Source organism: Antennarius striatus, chromosome 9, assembly GCF_040054535.1.
Source record: "Antennarius striatus isolate MH-2024 chromosome 9, ASM4005453v1, whole genome shotgun sequence".
Taxonomy (NCBI): domain Eukaryota; kingdom Metazoa; phylum Chordata; class Actinopteri; order Lophiiformes; family Antennariidae; genus Antennarius; species Antennarius striatus.
The window spans coordinates 22,763,022-22,781,261 of record NC_090784.1 but is presented as its reverse complement, the minus strand read 5'-3'; the positions used below and the strand labels follow the sequence as shown (position 1 = coordinate 22,781,261).

The window sequence follows — 18,240 nt, the reverse complement described above, 5'->3', positions numbered from 1 at the left end:
TGTGTGGACCAAACCATCTGGAGTGTGAGCTGACAGTGGAAGGGGACAGTTCACCTCCTGACCACTGCTAAAGTGCTCTTGATCTTTACAAATACATATACTGTACATACACACATCTTCTTAGCGCTTTAACCGCTGTAGCAGGTAGCTGTAGCCTATACCAGTTGACTAAGGGCGTGAGGCAGGGGAAATATAAAATTTCCTTCCACCATGTTTTTCAATGGAACTCACAATTTTTTCTTTTGTTCTCTATTTTATATTTTTTCACATCCTGTGGTTCATTTCTCCTTCCATAGTCTCATCCTTCTGACACTTATTAATCCTTCCTTCTTCACTGTTCTCATTCATGTATCTTGATTCATACTTGATTGAATTTCCTTATAACTACAGTTAGAATCATTCATCAGCATTGTGAAAACATGAAGCATTTTATTTTATCACATTAATGACATTGTTCAACAGCATTATCTATTTGAGCTACTCCAGCTACACAGTAAAATCACCTCACTGTATAATGTCTACATGAGCACTGTATATAAAACTTTATTATTTTGACCATGTAGGATTACATTATGTCAACTATTTGAAATCATACCTTGATTTTATTTTAGTGTTGGCAGACACAGATCTCAGCTCCTTTGACAGATTCCTTGGGATTCTTTATTCATCAGTTGATTTACACTACAGCTATCAACCCTGCATGATTGGAATTAAAAAGTACGCAACTGAAGTTTATTCTGGTATTGAAACATAAACACAGAACAGAATGTCCACCTACATATTCCGAAATAATACTATTTTAACACAAGAAGGTGGTCACATTTAATTTCTTTATCTATTTAGTTGAGTTTTTCTTTTCAGACATGTCATTACAATAGACTTCACATTTATCTCGTTTGCAACATCAACATCTGGAAAAAATGGCTGAAAGGTAGAAGCCATTTGGCTTGTGCAGTTCCCGTCCCCAGGATGAATGAAACACCTCTCTCATCACAATGTTTTCATTCAATTCAAACATTAAATTTGTGGCATATTATTGTTTCAAACCATCCATTCAGTCCCATTAGATGTAGAGTATGTGTCTGCACAGGCAAATCTTATCAATCGCACTGAATGATCAACTTAACAGCAGGACACCTGATGTGATGTTACACAGTGTCTCGTGTAGCCTCATAGAATCTCTAAGCCACTGTCACTACTCCTTCATTTCCCTCATCAATGTCTCCGGTGGTGCACTGGCGTTGCGCCCGGAGTGTCCCCCGCCTCACGCTCTATGCCAGCTGAGTTAGGCTCCAGCTCCCCATGACCCGCTACGGCGGAAGCGGCAGAAGATGAATGAATGTCTCCGGTGTGACCCAGGGCACAGTCACATTGACTTTCTTGAAAGGAACAAGTAGTTTTGTCAATGTAATCGATGAACAAAACAAGAAGTTGACCTTGCCAGTATTGGCATGGTGTTGTGTGTCGATTATATATGAGTCCCTCATATAAAATGAAAGGGGAGTCATTAATTAAAACATGGCCAACACTGTGCAATGCAATAAAAGTGATTCTCAAACATCACCAGGTACCATTTTTGACGAATATAACAAGACGCCAGAGAGTTTGTAAATAACACTAAATTTACCTTAAAAAAAAGACCACCACTTATCATTTGACCCATTTGAGACGCGGCCAAGGACAAAAAGTTGAACTAAAGCAGAAAGTGTGTTGCTGTGTTAGAGTAGTGACACATTTCAGAAGGGGAAAACATTTCAAGAACATGCAGATATATGAAATTTGACTGTGCCTTTACTTGATATGTACGATAGAAATATGGTAAAATATCTGTATGGACGAGGTTTTTGGAAAAAAAACCTTGAAAATGTGTTTCCAACTCTGGATTTTGTACAAAATTGGTAGAATGGCCCAGTTATGGTATTTAAATCACTTCAAATGGTGATTTTAGATTGAAGTTGAATAACAACTTACGACCAACTAAGCTTACAACCTCTCAGAACTAATTGCTTTTGTATGTTGAGGACAATCTGCATATTCCAAAAACACTGCTACTTTGACACATATTAAGCATGGCCACGTTTCATGTGTCAAAAACATACGTGAAAGGGTCGTCACATATTATAAACTGTAAGTTTCATCACTCCTTGTGGATTCTCATGTGGCGAGTCAAATAATCATTCCTTCTGAAATGTTTGCCACGTTTCACACCTATAAGCCTTCTCCATAGTGTGGATTCTTGTGTGTATTATCAAATCCCTATTGGACCAAAAATCTTTCCCACATGTTTCACACCTGTAAGGTTTCTCACCTGTGTGGATTATCTTGTGTTTATTCAAGGTTATTTTTCGTGCGAAGTCTTTCCCACATGTTTCACAGCTGTAAGGCTTCTCCCCTGTGTGGATTCTCTCATGTCTTATCAAAGTACTACTGCACATGAAATCTTTGCCGCAAGTTTCACACCTGTAAGGCCTTTGTCCCGTGTGGACTTTCTCATGTCTTACCAAAGTATTACTGAACATAAAATCTTTCCCACATGTTTCACAACTGTAAGGCCTCTGTCCTGTGTGGATTCTCTCATGTCTTATTAATGTGCTATTGCGACTAAAATCTTTCCCACATATTTCACACCTGTAAGGCTTCTCTCCAGTGTGGACTTTCTCATGTCTTATCAAAGCACTATTGAACATAAAATCTTTCCCACATGTTTCACACCTGTAGGGCCTATGTCCAGTGTGGATTCTCTCATGTTTTATTAACCCACTACTGTCAGGAAAATATTTCCCACATGTTTCACACCTGTAAGGCCTCTCACCTGTATGGATTCTCTTATGTATAGTCAACCGACTACTAGCCATAAAATCTTTCCCACATGTTTCACATCTGTAAGGCCTCTCTCCGGTGTGGATTCTCTCATGTATTATCAACTCACTGCTGGATCTAAAATCTTTCCCACATGTTTCACACCTGTAAGGCTTCTCTCCAGTGTGGATTCTTATGTGATTAGTCAAACTTATTTTATATGGGAAACATTTCCCACATGTTTCACACCTGTAAGGCTTCTCTCCAGTGTGGATTGTCATGTGGACTTTCAAAGTATCGAGCCTTGTGTAACCCCTCTTACATATTGGGCAGACATATGTTTTCTTACTGGTTTTACTTGTTCCCTGGGACTGAAACTGAGACTCAATCTCCACATCAATTTCAACCTCAATCTCAGCATCTTTTCTGCTTGTTTCTCCTCTCTCCTCATGGCTGACAGATAAATGAGGGTTGTTACAGATCAGCAGGTCAATGTTTGATGTTCCCTCCACAGAGCTGATAAGCGGCAGGTTGTCAACAGACTCTGTCTGTGCTGCACCATCTTCAGCTTTCATGTACAGAGTCTGATCTTCACTGTGGTCATATTCCTCACGAGTAGGAGTCAATGTAACAGCATCAGTCTCCTGCTTCACTACAAGCTGCTCTCCCTCCTGACTGCAGTTGAGTTCTTCTGGTTCCTCTTTCAGGTGTAGAACCTCTGGTTCCTCTTTCAGGTGTAGAACCTCTGGTTCCTCTTTCAGGTGTAGAACCTCTGGTTCCTCTTGGTCCACACTGGACTTCATCTCCTGGTTCCAGAGCTGCTGGTCAGCAGGAACCTCCACCTCCTCCTCCTTACAGACATGATGCTGTGGACCATCTGGAGGAGCAACAAAAGGAGCGTCATGTTACTATGACTACAAACTAATACCATGACACAAACACAAACATGCAAGGAAATATTAACGATTCCTCTATTGGTCCCCTGAAGAGGAAATGATTTTCCGCTCTTGTCAGAATTGTCACACACGTATACTGTGTATTTGGTACAAGCCCAAAGGGGCGCATGTGAGCGCGCGCGCACACACACACACACACACACACACACACACACACACACACACACACACACACACACACACACACACACACACACACACACACACACAGCGTCTGTAGGACAGGCAAGGGATGGTGAGGGGTACAGTGGTGGGAAGCACCTTCGCCCCCAATGAGCAGCTTAAAAAGGGGACAGTATCTTGCTCAAGGAAACCTAAGCAGTGGTCAGGAAGTGAACTGACACCTCCCACTTCCAGTTCACACTCCAATAAAAAATAACACACACTCAACTCAAACTCCATAAATTAAAAGTTTTTAAAAAATAAAAAAAAATCAGGACGGCATTGGCTCAGTGGTAAAGCAGGCGGTAGAGCGGGTCGTCCTACGATTCAAGATCCTTCTTCTCCTCCTTTCAGCTTTTCCCTTCAGGGGTCTCCACAGCCAATCAGTGTCCTCCATCTAACCCTGTCTTCTGCATCCTCTTCTCTCACACAAACTACCTTCATGTCCTCTTTCACTACATCCATAAACCTCCTCTTTGGTCTTCCTCTAGGCCTCCTGCCTGGCAGTTCAAAACTCAGCATCCTTCTACCAATATATTCACTATCTCTCCTCTGGACATGTCCAAACCATCTCAGTCTGGCCTCTCTGACTTTATCTCCAAAACCTCTAACATGTGCTGTTCCTCTGATGTACTCATTCCTGATCCTATCCATCCTGGTCACTCCCAAAGAGAACCTCCAGCTCTGTCTCCTGTCTTTTCCTCAGTGACACTGTCTCTAGACCAAACAACATCGCTGGTCTCACCACAGTTTTGTACATCTTTCCTTTCATTTTAGCTGAAACTCTTCTATCACACATCACACCTGACACTTTCCTCCACCCGTTCCATCCTGCCTGGACACGCTTCTTCACCTCTTTTCCACACTCTCCATTGCTCTGGACTGTTGACCTGAAGTACTTATAATCGTCCACCTTGTTGATCCACTCTTCATCCTCTTCAGCGCCCTCCTCACTTCATCCTGACTAATCTTTGCTACTTCCTGGTCCACAACAGTCACCTCTTCTAGTCTTTGTTCTCTCTCATTTTCCACGTTCATCAACTCTTCATAGTACTCTTTCCATCTTCCCATCACACTACTGGCACCTGTCAATAGACTTCCATCCCTATCCTTAATCACCCTAACCTGCTGCACGTCCTTCCCATCTCTATCTCTCTGTCATGCTAACCTGTATAGATCAGTCTCCCCCTCCTTACTGTCCAACCTAGCATACAAGTCATCATAAGCCCCTTGTTTGGCCTTTGCTACCTCTACCTTCACCTTACGCTGCATCTCCCTGTACTCCTGTCTACTCTCCTCAGTCCTCTCAGTGTCCCACTTCTTCTTAGCTAACCTCTTTCTCTGTATACACTCCTCTACCTCCTCATTCCACCACCAAGTCTCCTTATCTACTTTCCTTCCAGATGACACACCAAGTACTCTCCTACCTGTCTCCCTGATCACATTAGCTGTAGTTGTCCAGTCATCTGGAAGCACCTCCTGACCACCCAGAGCCTGTCTTAACTCCTTCCTAAAAGTCATGCAACACTCTTCCTTTTTTAGTTTCCACCATTTCATCTTCTGCTCTGCCTTTGCTCTCTTCATCTTCCTCACCACCAGAGTCATCCTACACACCACCATCCTATGCTGTTTGGCTACACTCTCGCCCACCACTACTATACAGTCACTGATCTCCTTCAGATTACACTGTGTACACGAGATGTAGTCTACCTGTGTGCTCCTACCTCCACTCTTATAAGTCACTCTATGGTCCTGCCTCTTTTGGAAGAAAGTATTCACTACAGCCATTTCCATCCTTTTGCAAAGTCAACTGCCATCTGTCCTTCTGCGTTCCTCTCCTGGATACCAAACCTGCCCATCACCTCCTCATCACCTCTGTTTCCTGCACCAACATGTCCATTGAAGTCTGCTCCAATGACAACTCTCTCACTTCTAGGTATGCTCTGCATCACTTCATCAAAGTCCAACCAGAATTTCTCCTTCTCCTCCAGCTCAATCCTACCTGTGGAGCATACCCACTAACAACATTGAACATCACACCTTCTATTTCTAGCTTCAGACTCATCACTCTATCTGACACTCTTTTTACCTCCAGGACATTCCTAACAAACTCCTCCTTCAAGATAACTCCTACTCCATTTCTCTTCCCATCTATACCATGATAGAACAACTTGAACCCTGCTCCTAAACTTCTAGCCTTGCTACCTTTCCACCTGGTCTCCTGGACACACAGTATGTCTACCTTCCTCCTCAGCATCATGTCAACCAACTCTCTAGCTTTTCCTGTCATAGTTCCAACATTCAACGTCCCTACTCTTAGTCCTATACTCTTGGCGTTCCTCTTCTCTCTCGTCCTACGAACACACTTTCCTCCTCTCCTTCTTGACCAACAGTAGTCCAATTTCCACCGGCACCCTGTAGGTCAACAGCACCGATGGCGGTCGTTGTTAACCCGGGCCTCGACCGATCCGGTATGGAAATCATAGGTTTGATTCACATGTTTGGTTTGGCATAAACTTTTACGTCGGATGCCCTTCCTGACACAACCCTATGTATTGATCTGGGCTTGGGACCGGCACTGTAAGACACTGGCTAGTGTCTTCTTGTGGCAGTTTTATTTCCGCTCTCGCCCAAACTTCAGGGCCTGTACACACACATATATGCAAGATTTAAAAAATAACTAGAGTGTGCCACCAATTTCCCTGCGGGGATCAAAATCAGTATTTTTTTATTTTTTTTTTTAAATTCTTGTTGAACCGGAGACCCTCCGGTCCCCCAACCCAAGACGTAGAGCTCCTGCCTCAATGGGCTACGTTTGTTAAAATGTGGACTGACCGTCAGATCTCCAGTTCCGTTCACTAAATGACGTGTTGTTTACCTATCCTGTGTAACTTCAGTTCGGCTCTGAGGCAGAGATCCAGCAGTCGGCGTTGATGATTTCTCTCTTCTTCGTTCTTGACGGTAGTTTTTTTTAAAGCTCCAAAAACTTCCTCTCCAGCAGCTGTTAGTCCATTTATAACTACATTTCCCAAAGAGTCAAACGAAGACATTTTATTAACTGAACTAAATACAACAAAAACTACGATAAAATCGTCTTTCACTGACGTCAGGAACGTAGAAGCTAACGCTACTAAGCTTATTTGTTAACTTCCGCTTGTTGTCACCCAGAAAAACGTCCGACTAGGAAGTCGTCCAGGATTTTTTTATTCCGCTGTAGCTGAAGGTATGGATTCAGAATTCCACTGTTTCAGATCGATAGAAAGGAGGAATATACTCAGCACAGAAAAAAATCGTGGACTTTAAAATCGGGGCGCCAGTAGATCGATCCACATTAAACAAAGTACTTTAAATCAATCAAATTGACTTGTAGAAAGTTCCTTGAAGACTCTTGTGCTTCTGATTTCCATGGAACTTGTATGCTGGACACTGTGTTATGAAGTATTACCACAGTGAAATATCTCTGACAACATTTAATTGGTTGAGTTAATACGTGATTCACACTAAGTATTTCAGTGCTGGTTTCTTCTGACAGGGACTGAAAGAGTAATCCTGTGAAGAATCCAGAACCAAGTGTGGTGGGGGTTTCGTTTTTCTTCAGGACAGGAGACAGTGTAAAATACAAGATATTTATTTTCAATTCAAATCATGTTTAGGTTGAGTAGCAGTACAATAATATCATCAATAGGTTGAGTATGAGTCCAATAACATCATCGATGATTTTGACAGACAGACAGGTTCAACAAACAGACAAGTTCAACAAATATTTATCTAAGCATGATGAGAGCTCTGGAGACGATGAAAAAGTCCTCCGGTGTGTTGTTGCAGAGTACTCTGGGTACTAAAAAACTTCAAGTACAAACTAAAACATGGATCACATCTCTTTTTATACTCTAAAGGCGTAACTATGGGAGGTGTGAATCAATTGTTGTTTAATTCCCTCTGCTCTCCACTAACCTTTCCCTCATTTTCAGTAGGTGCATCATGACCTCAAGAAGTTAGCAGAGACATCTAGTCGACAGTTTCACAAGGCTGATGACATAACCGCGTACATTTAGTGCAGACAAAATTATTAACAGATACTGATAATTACGCAAACACTTCTAAAAACAGATTAGATTCTTGCAGAATCTTTCATGACCTCGAGACTTCCTGGGGCCGTTTCTCCCAAGTGCTGAAAGATTTGACACACACTCTCTAGATTTTTGGGTCAAGAAATGATATTATTTTATTATGTTATTATTTTATTTTATTATATTATTTTATTGTATTAAAAAACTTTCCATCACACAAGGAAGTGTTGTTTGATAGAAACCAGTTCCCACCCTCACAAGAGGGGAACAACAGAGGAGCAATAATGGTTTTTGGTGTGATTATAGTGCTTTTTGGGTGTGTGCAGATATGCTTGTGTCAACTGGATGCAACTATGAAACTTCATTGTCTCCAAATTCCCCCGTGTCTCAAAAAGAATAATTTTGTCGAGTCATTACATAGATCAAGACGTTTCATCTCTCATCCAAGAGGCTTCTTCAGTTCTGGTGGTGGTTGGTCTTGTCTCAGCTTCTTAACCCTGTGAGGTGTGGTCAGTGCTATATTTTCATGTTCCAACAACCATTGTCAAGACCCCTTTTTCGCTCCTCAACGATGGTCGTTGGGAGTGTCAACGCAGGGTCGTTGAAATGTTTTTGAGGAGCTGATTGTAAATTGGCAAAAAAATAATGATGAAAGGTGGTGAATACCGCCCAGTGTATTTTTGGAGCCTCACTTCCTGCCATTGAAGACATCTACACAAAGTGTTGTTATCAACTCAATAAAAAGGTTTAGTTGCAGCCCTGTGCTCTTTTTTTTTTTTTACATTATTCCAGCGGTTCGTGAATAGATGCACATCACTTTCAATGTTGGATTTCAAGGCCTTCTTAAGGAAATAAACCTTTTCTCATTAATTTCCGAATTTTGATTGTCAACCATAGTGAATCTGCCCTTTTCTTTAAATTACTGCATAATTTAAAACGTTTTCCACTAACATTGTCCAGTACATCTAAAAAGCTAATATAAAATATATTTATTCCATCATTGAAACTAAGGACTTTCCAGTCTACCTCTTCCAACTCTTGATCAAAATGTACCAAGTCTTTGATGGGTATTCTAGAGAAGACTTCTTTTTTATTCGTTCTGAATAAAAATCTATAATTGTTTTCTTTCCGTTCAATAGCGACCAAGTTATGATCTGACAGGTTTGTTTGAAAATACCAGGTCAATCTGTGTTTTGGTTATCTTGGTTATTGGTGTGAGTCCATTTATTAGATGTTTAAAATTAAAAAGTCCTGTTAACCCATTAACTATTTCCAATATATTTTATCACTCCAATTATCATTTAAGTCCCCAAGAACGATCGCCTCTTTATCAAGTGTATTTAATTTACATACATTTTCCGTATATGATATATAGAAATTGGTGGCTGAGGAAGGTGGTGTATAAATACCGACCCAGATAAATGATATCTGAGGAGATACCTTTAGAAGTAAAGTGATACATTCAATAGGTACTTTCAATTTTTCCTGTACATTTGCTTACATTGTAAATGGCCTTTAACCAGCTTTAGCTATCTGGCCCCTTTACTCTGGAACGATCTCCCAACCTTGGTCCGAGGGGCAGACACTCTCAGCTTATTTAAGAGTAGACTAAAAAGCCTCCTTTTTGATAGAGCCTACAATTAGAAATAACACTCACCCCACTAGATATGCTGCTATAGGCCGAGGCTGCTGAGGCCATTTTTTCTCCGTGTCTCGCGTTAAAGGGAGATACTCTGAAGCTTCTGTCACTTCTCCTTTGCGTTATCTTTCTATGCTCTTAGAATTTATTACTACCACTGTCAAATCACACTCCGTCTGCACGATACTGCTGCTGCCTTTGTGCTTCTGTTCCACAGGTGGAGAACGCGAATGGAAGACAAGTTACCCAAAGGCCTGGAAATCCCGCCCCCAATTCAGCGACAGCGCACTATGTACATTAAACTCAAACTGGCCTACTGCCACTCTCTCCGTCTATTTTCCTTGACCTATCTCTTTCCCCAATGTATTTCTATTTCCCAACCAACAGGTCAAGGCAAATGCCCGTCCTCCACAGCCTGGGTCCTGCCCGGAGTTTCTTCCTCAATGAGGGAGTTTTTCCCCGCTACCGTCACTTATGCTCTGGAGGGCATTGTTGGCTTTCTATCTGTAAAGCGCTTTGAAATGCCTTCAGATATGATTTAGCGCTATATAAATAAAATTTGATTGATAATGTAAAACAGCAGTCCACCTCTTCCAGTGGTCTTGTCCCTTCTAAATATGCTATAACCTGGAATGACAAAAGCTGACTGAGGAGAGGTTTTCCTCAACCAGGTTTCAGATAGACAAATAAAATCCAAATTCGAGACAGTGAGTGGTTTTTCCACCTGCTCAGTTTTGAAGGAATACTTTGGATGTTCGGATTTAACATCCAAGATAATTTTAGCGAGATTGAGTGTCTGAAAGAGTAACAGGTCATACCTCAGTGAGCTTATCATGGTTACTTCTCATTTGTTGAGAATTGATCTGTTCTACAGCATCCTCCCTCTGATGACAAAATGACATTAGAGGGGGTCCAGGTTGAAGAGTTGGAGGCCCAGCCAGCAGTGGTGGAGACCTTGCCAGTGATGGTGCAAGAGGTCTAGCTGTGGTCCATCTTGCCAAATTTTCCTTCTACGTTTTTCAATGGAACTAACAACTATGTCTTCTTGCGTTTCATCTCTTATGTCTTCTTACCTACTGTGGTTCATTTCTCATTCCATGGTCTCATCCTTCTGATACTTCTTTATTGTTCACATTCATACTTGATTGATTTTCTAATGAGTATTATATTTCCTTATAAATACAGATCAAAATCATTCGTCAGCATTGTGAATACATTTTATTTGATCCCATTAATGACATTATCCATTTGAGCATTTCTTCAGCTGCAAAGGAAAATCAGTCAACTGTACAATGTGTACATGAGAGTATATAAAGCTTTATTATGTTGACCATGCATGATTACATTATGTGACCTCATTCAAATCATACCTTGATTTTATTTGACTACTGGCAGAGACACATCCCGTGGGATTCTTTATCAGTTGATCTGACTTTCGAGTATTTAACATGCATGATTAGAAATTAAAATTACTCCATTGTGAGTTTATTTTTGCAATGAAACATAAAAAATTTTAAGAATCTTCAAGTATATATATTTACCACAAGATGGTTATTTGTGTCATAAACGTACGTAAAAAGTTCTCCACACATTCAAAACTGCATGGCTTCTCACTCTGTGTGGATTCTCATGTGTTCTGTTAATTTTGAATTAAGTCTAAAATGTTGGCCACATGTTTCACACCTGTAAGGCTTCTCACCTGTGTGGATTCTCATGTGGAGAGTCAAGCTGGCTTTCCTACTGAAATGTTTACCACATGTTTTACAACTGTAAGGATTCTCACCGGTGTGAATTCTTGTGTGTGCTATCAATGCATTATTGTACCTAAAATCTTTCCCACATGTCTCACACCTGTAAGGCTTCTCACCTGTGTGGATTCTCATGTGGAGAATAAAGCTGACTTTCTGACTGAAATGTTTACCACACGTTTCACATCTGTAAGGATTCTCTTCTGTGTGGATTCCTGTGTGTAGGATCAACTCATAATTGAACTTAAAATTTCTCCCACATGTTTCACACCTGTAAGGCTTCTCACCTGTGTGGATTCTCATGTGCCTATTCAAGCTGGACTTTACTGTGAAATGTCTGCCACATGTTTTACAATCATATTTCTCCCCTGTGTGATTTCTCATGTGTACCATCAACTGATAATTCACCCTAAAATCTCTCCCACAGGTTTCACACCTATAAGGCTTCTCACCTGTGTGTATTCTCATATGATTAGTCAAGTACCTTTTGTATGTGAAACATTTTCCACACATTTTACAATCATAATTCCTCTCCCCTGTGTGGAGTCTCATGTGTATCATCAAGTCACTTTTAAACCAAAAATCTTTCCCACATGTTTCACACTTGTGCTTCTCGCCCGAGTGGATTGTCATGTGCCTAGTCAAGCTGTTCATCCGTGTGAAATGTTTTCCACATGTTGTACAATCATACTTCTTCCCCCCCGTGTGGCTTTTTGTGTGTTGTATTAAGCTGGTCTTCCACTTAAAATCTTTCCCACATGTTTCACACCGAAAAGGCTTCTCACTTGTGTGGACTCTCATGTGCTTAGTCAAGGAGGTTTTCTGTATGAAACATTTGCCACAGGTTTTACACCTGTAAGGCTTCTCACCTTTGTGGATTTTTGTATGTATTATCAACTCAAAGTTTGATTTAAAATATTTGCCACATATTTTACATCTAAGAAGCTTCTCTGTTGTGTGGATTTGCATGTGGACTTTCAAACAGTTGCGTTTTCTGTAACCCTTCTTGCATATTTTACAAACATACAGCTTCTGATTGGTGTTACCTGTTCTCTGGGACTGAAACTGGGGCTCAGTCTCAGCATCTTTTCTGCTTGTTTCTCCTCTCTCCTCATGGCTGATGGATACATGAGAGCTGTTAGAGATCAGGAGGTCAATGTTTGATGTTCCCACAACAGAGCTGATAAGCGGCAGGTTGTCAACAGACGCTATCTGTGCTGCATCATTTTCAGCTTTCATGTCCAGAGTCTGATCTTCACTGTGGTCATTTTCCTCACGAGTCAACGTAACGGCATCAGTCTCCTGCTTCAGTATAAGCTGCTCTCCCTCCTGACTGCTGTGGAGTTCCTCTGGTCCCTCGTTCAGGTGTAGAACCTCTGGTTCCTCTTGGTCCACACTGGACTTCACTTCCTCCTTCTCCTCCCTATAGACATGATGCTGTGGACCATCTGGAGGAACAACAAAAGGAGCACCAGGTTACCATGACTACAAACTAATACTATGACACAAATGCAGACTTTCCAGGAAATCAGTTACGTTTGTTAAAATATGGATGAAGTGATTGACAAATCTTCTGTTTCATTCATTTAAAAAGGAAACTTGTATACCTATCCTGTGTAACTTCAATTCGGGTTGAAGGCAGAGATCCAGCAGTCCATGCAGACGATTTATCTCTTCTTCATACCTGATGACAGTTTTTTTTAAAATATCAAAAACTTCCTCATCAGCAGCGCTAAGTCGTTTCTTTACAAAATGTCCTAAATCGTCAAATGAAGAAATTTTGTGAACTAAACTAACATCTCCTCTGATTCTATCTTCGACTTCAACCTCAGCATCTTTTCTGCTTGTTTCTCCTCTCTCGTCATGGCTGTCGGATACATGAGAGCTGTTAGAGATCAGGAGGTCAATGTTTGATGTTCCCACAACAGAGCTGATATTGTTGTCAACAGACTCTGTCTGTGCTGCACCATCTTCAGCTTTCATGTACAGAGTCTGATCTTCACTGTGGTCATTTTCCTCATGAGTCAACATAATGGCATCAGTTTTCTGCTTTAGTACAAATTGCTCTCCCTCTTGACTGCTGTGGAGTTCCTCTGGTTCCTCTTTCAGGTGGAGAACCTCTGGTTCCTCTTTCAGGTGTAGAACCTCTGGTTCCTCTTTCAGGTGGAGAACCTCTGGTTCCTCTTGGTCCACACTGGACTTCACCTCCTGGTTCCAGAGCTGCTGGTCAGCAGGAACCTCCACCTCCTCCTCCTTACAGACATGATGCTGTGGACCATCTGGAGCAACAACAGGAGCATCACGTTACTATGACTACTAACTAATACTATGACACAAACGCAGACATGCCAGGAAATCAGTTACATTTGTTAAAATATGGATGAATTGATTCCTCTATTATTCGCCGAAAGGGAAACTGATCTTTCTACTCTTGTTGGTATCATCAGACACTCGTTCACGCTTCGAAATTCTTGTTGAACTGTCGACCCTCCGGTCCCCCGGCCCAAGACGTAGTGCCCTGAGCTCCTGCCTCCATGAATTACGTTTGTTAAAATATGGATAAATTGGTCTCCAGTTCCGTTCACTAAATGACGTGTTGTTTACCTATCCTGTGTAACTTCAGTTCGGCTCTGAGGCAGAGATCCAGCAGTCGGCGTTGATGATTTCTCTCTTCTTCGTTCTTGACGGTAGTTTTTTTTAAAGCTCCAAAAACTTCCTCTCCAGCAGCTGTTAGTCCATTTATAACTACATTTCCCAAAGAGTCAAACGAAGACATTTTATTAGCTGAACTAAATACCACAAAAACTAAGATAAAATGGATTTTCACGGCCTTCAGGAACGTAGAAGCTAACGCTACTGAACGTATTTGTTTACTTCCGCTTGTTGTCCCCCAGAAAAACGTCCGACTAGGAAGTCGTCCAGGTTTTTTCTTTCCGCTGTAGCTGAAGGTATGGATTCAGAATTCCACTGTTTCAGATCGATAGAAATGGAGAATTTACTTCCTTTTTTTCCCCATTTCCCTCTGGACTGAAAAAATCGTGGACTTCAATTCCAGTTAAATCGGGGTAGTTGTTTCAATCAATCAACTGACTTGTAGAAAGTTACTTGAAGACTGGTGATTTTAAATTCCCCGTTACTTTTATGCTCGACACTATGTTATGGAGGATTACCACAATGACATAAATATCTCTGAGAACATTAAATTGGGTCAATTAATATGTGATATTCACATGTTAAGACTTTAATTCACATATTAAGACTTTAAGAGTAATATTGTGAAGAACCCACAACCAAGGAAGTACTGTACTGTTCTATAGAAACTAACTTCCACCCTCGCACCTAAACACACACACACACATATATACATATTGATTTTAGCAGTAGCTGGAGGGTTACTGTTTAGGACGGAGGAAATAAGCCCTTTTATATGGTGAAAATATTTACTGAATAAGTGTTCTTCTAGTGGAGATTCAAGTAGAATATGTGGAAAATCGTAGTAGTTCTCATGCACCCAGTGTCTGATTCGAAAGTATTTGAATAGGTTGTTTTTCAGAAGATTGAAATTTCGAGTCAGTTCATCAAAGGTAGAAAAAACGGATACACAATATTAACAGATTAAGAGAATGGTCTTTATTGCAGTGTGATGCTGTGTTAGGGTAGTGGCACATTTCAGAAGGGGAAAAACATTTCAAGAACAATCAGATGTTCATAAATGAAATTTGACTGCACCTTTAATTGATATGAAACGTACAAATATGGCACAATATCTGTAATGACATTTTTGGAAAAAAACTTTTGAAAATGTGTTTCCAACTTTGGATTTTGCACGAATTTGGCATAATGTCCCAATAATGGCATGCAAATGACCTCAAATTGTGATTATAGATTGAAATTGAAGAAAAAACAACTCACGAGCAATTGAACTTACGAACAACCTCTCACAATCAATTGTATTCGTATCTTGAGGACTATCTGTATATTCCAAAAACAATGCCACTTTAAATCAACAGGTGGACACGTTTAATGTGTCAAAAAGTACCTGAAAAGTTCTTCACACATTTAAAACTCTAAGGCTTCTCACTCTGTGTGGATTCTTATGTGGTGAGTAAAGTTTGCTTTCTTTGTGAAATATTTTCCTTTTTTCACAACTGTAAGGCTTCTCTCCCATTTGGATACTCATGTGGTGAGTCAAGTTTTTTTTGTTTGTGAAATGTTTGCCACATGTTTCACATCTGTAAGGCTTCTCACCTGTGTGGATTCTCATATGTACAGACAAGGTTGCTTTTTGTCTGAAATGTGTGCCACATGTTTCACACCTGTAAGGCTTCTCACCTGTATGGATTCTCTCGTGTATTGTCAACCCGCTACTAGCCATAAAATCTTTCCCACATGTTTCACACCTGTAAGGCCTCTCTCCAGTGTGGACTCTCTCATGCATGATCAACGTACTACTGGCCCTAAAATCTTTTCCACATGTTTCACACCTGTAAGGCTTCTCTCCTGTGTGGATTCTCATGTGTTTAGTCAAGCTTATTTTATATGGGAAACATTTGCCACATGTTTCACAGCAATTGAGGTTATCTGCAGTGTGGATCTTCATGTGGAATTTCAAAGTCTGGTGTCTTGTGTAACCCCTCTTACATATTTTACAAACATATGGCTTCTTACTGGTGGTACTTGTTCCCTGGGACTGAAACTGAGACTCAGTCTCAACATCAACTTCGACTTCAACCTCAGCATCTTTTCTGCTTGTTTCTCCTCTCTCATCATGGCTGATAGATACATGAGAGCTGTTAAAGATCAGCAGGTCAATGTTTGCTGCTCCCACCACAGAGCTGATAACCGGCAGGTTGACAACAGACTCTGTCTGTGCTGCACCATCTTCAGCTTTCATGTACAGAGTCTGATCTTCACTGTGGTCATTTTCCTCACGAGTAGGAGTCAATGTAACAGCATCAGTCTCCTGCTTCAGGACAAGCTGCTCTCCCTCCTGACTGCTGTGGAGTTCCTCTGGTTCCTCTTTCAGGTGGAGAACCTCTGGTTCCTCTTTCAGGTGTAGAACCTCTGGTTCCTCTTTCAGGTGTAGAACCTCTGGTTCCTCTTGGTCCACACTGGACTTCACCTCCTGGTTCCAGAGCTGCTGGTCAGCAGGAACCTCCACCTCCTCCTCCTTACAGACATGATGCTGTGGACCATCTGGAGGAACAACAACAGGAGCATCACGTTACTATGACTACTAACTAATACTATGACACAAACGCAGACATGCCAGGAGATCAGCTACGTTTGTTAAAATGTGAATTAATTGACGTCAGATCTCCAGTTCCGTTCACTAAATGACGTGTTGTTTACCTATCCTGTGTAACTTCAGTTCGGCTCTGAGGCAGAGATCCAGCAGTCGGCGTTGATGATTTCTCTCTTCTTCGTTCTTGACGGTAGTTTTTTTTAAAGCTCCAAAAACTTCCTCTCCAGCAGCTGTTAGTCCATTTATAACTACATTTCCCAAAGAGTCAAACGAAGACATTTTATTAACTGAACTAAATACAACAAAAAACTGACGTAAAATCGTCTTTCACTGACGTCAGGAACGTAGAAGCTAACGCTACTGAACGTATTTGTTGACTTCCGCTTGTTGTCCCCCAGAAAAACGTCCGACTAGGAAGTCGTCCAGGATTTTTTTATTCCGCTGTCGCTGAAGGTATGAATTCAGAATTCCACTGTTTCAGATCGATAGAAATGGAGAATTTACTTCCTTTTTTCCCCATTTCACTCAGGACTGAAAAAATCGTGGTCTTTAATTGTAGTTACTCGTGTGTGTGTGTGTGTGTGTGTGTGTGTGTGTGTGTGTGTGTGTGTGTGTGTGTGTGTGTGTGTGTGTGTGTGTGTGTGTGTGTATTTTTGTACACATACACACACAAAAAGTGTAGTGGACAGTTTGCAGCTGATTGTGACGCGAGTGGGATGAGGATCAGCACCTCTAAATCGAAAGCCATGGTTCTTGATCGGAAAAGGGTGGTGTGCCCTCTTCAGGTCGGTGGAGTTTTTGCCCCAAGTTAAGGAGTATGAGTATCTTGGGGTGTTGTTCATGAGTGAGGGAAGGATGGAATGTGAGATTGACAGACAGATGTTAGTTTATCTATGACGCGGTCCTTAACATGTTAAAACAATGTTCAGTCTACATGTACCTTGATGGGAATGTGGTTACCATCCATGCAGCCAATTACATTGGGAAATCCTAAAAGAAATTAAGGTTAATAATCCAATTCTGAGGTTGTAGAACAATGTCATTAAGAGAATATAATTTCAAATTAATTTTTCAGATTTTGACATCATTCACCTGCAATCCTGTGGAACTCCTCCTTGATGATTCTGACGGGTTTATTTCCAGGGAAATTGAAAAACTGGGGTAAAAGTTTCAAGGCGAGGTGCACTGAGCATCTCCAACATTGTATAGAAAAACTACCATTTGCAAAGAAAAACTAAAAGCTGAACAAAGCACTACATGCGGCACTGCTGCAGATGTGAGGATGGATCAGGTCGTGGATGTGTGTGATGCATCAGGACGTAAACCGGTACCGATAATGAAGAGAGCTGTCTGGATGTCTGTGAATAAACGGGATCCTCGTCAAACAGACATGCCATGTTTGCCTCTAAAATTCTGCATTATTTATAGAACCTTATGTCGGTAAAACTCTCCATCCGACAGAACCAGGAAATGAAGCCTCGTGAGCGGCTGTGAAAGGGGGTGGAGTCAGAGGAAACCCTGGGTTTGTGGAATAAAACCTGTTCCAGACCAGAGGCCTGTACCATAAAGCTGGATTACGGCTTAGCGAGATAACTTCAGGCTTAACCCTGGCTTTTCGGTA

General features: G+C 41.2%; 2 protein-coding genes and 1 pseudogene across 2 annotated transcripts; all 3 read right to left on the bottom strand.

Annotated features, from left to right (window-relative positions):
- Positions 1-467: 467 nt before the first annotated feature.
- Positions 468-3,703, bottom strand: LOC137601503 (zinc finger protein ZFP2-like; annotated as a pseudogene).
- A 7,159-nt stretch (positions 3,704-10,862) lies between these two features.
- On the bottom strand, positions 10,863-13,545 carry LOC137601003 (zinc finger protein 345-like). The gene is made up of 2 exons (XM_068322970.1): positions 12,982-13,545; positions 10,863-12,822 (listed from the first exon to the last, which is right to left on the bottom strand). Exons 1-2 carry the CDS (start codon positions 13,403-13,405, stop codon positions 11,237-11,239), a joined length of 2,010 nt encoding a protein of 669 aa, XP_068179071.1. The 5' UTR covers positions 13,406-13,545; the 3' UTR covers positions 10,863-11,236.
- Positions 13,546-15,014: 1,469 nt separating this feature from the next.
- LOC137601502 (zinc finger protein 724-like) lies at positions 15,015-17,586 on the bottom strand. Its single transcript, XM_068323705.1, has 2 exons — positions 17,580-17,586; positions 15,015-16,393 (listed from the first exon to the last, which is right to left on the bottom strand). Exons 1-2 carry the CDS (start codon positions 17,584-17,586, stop codon positions 15,426-15,428), a joined length of 975 nt encoding a protein of 324 aa, XP_068179806.1. The 3' UTR covers positions 15,015-15,425.
- Positions 17,587-18,240: the final 654 nt, after the last annotated feature.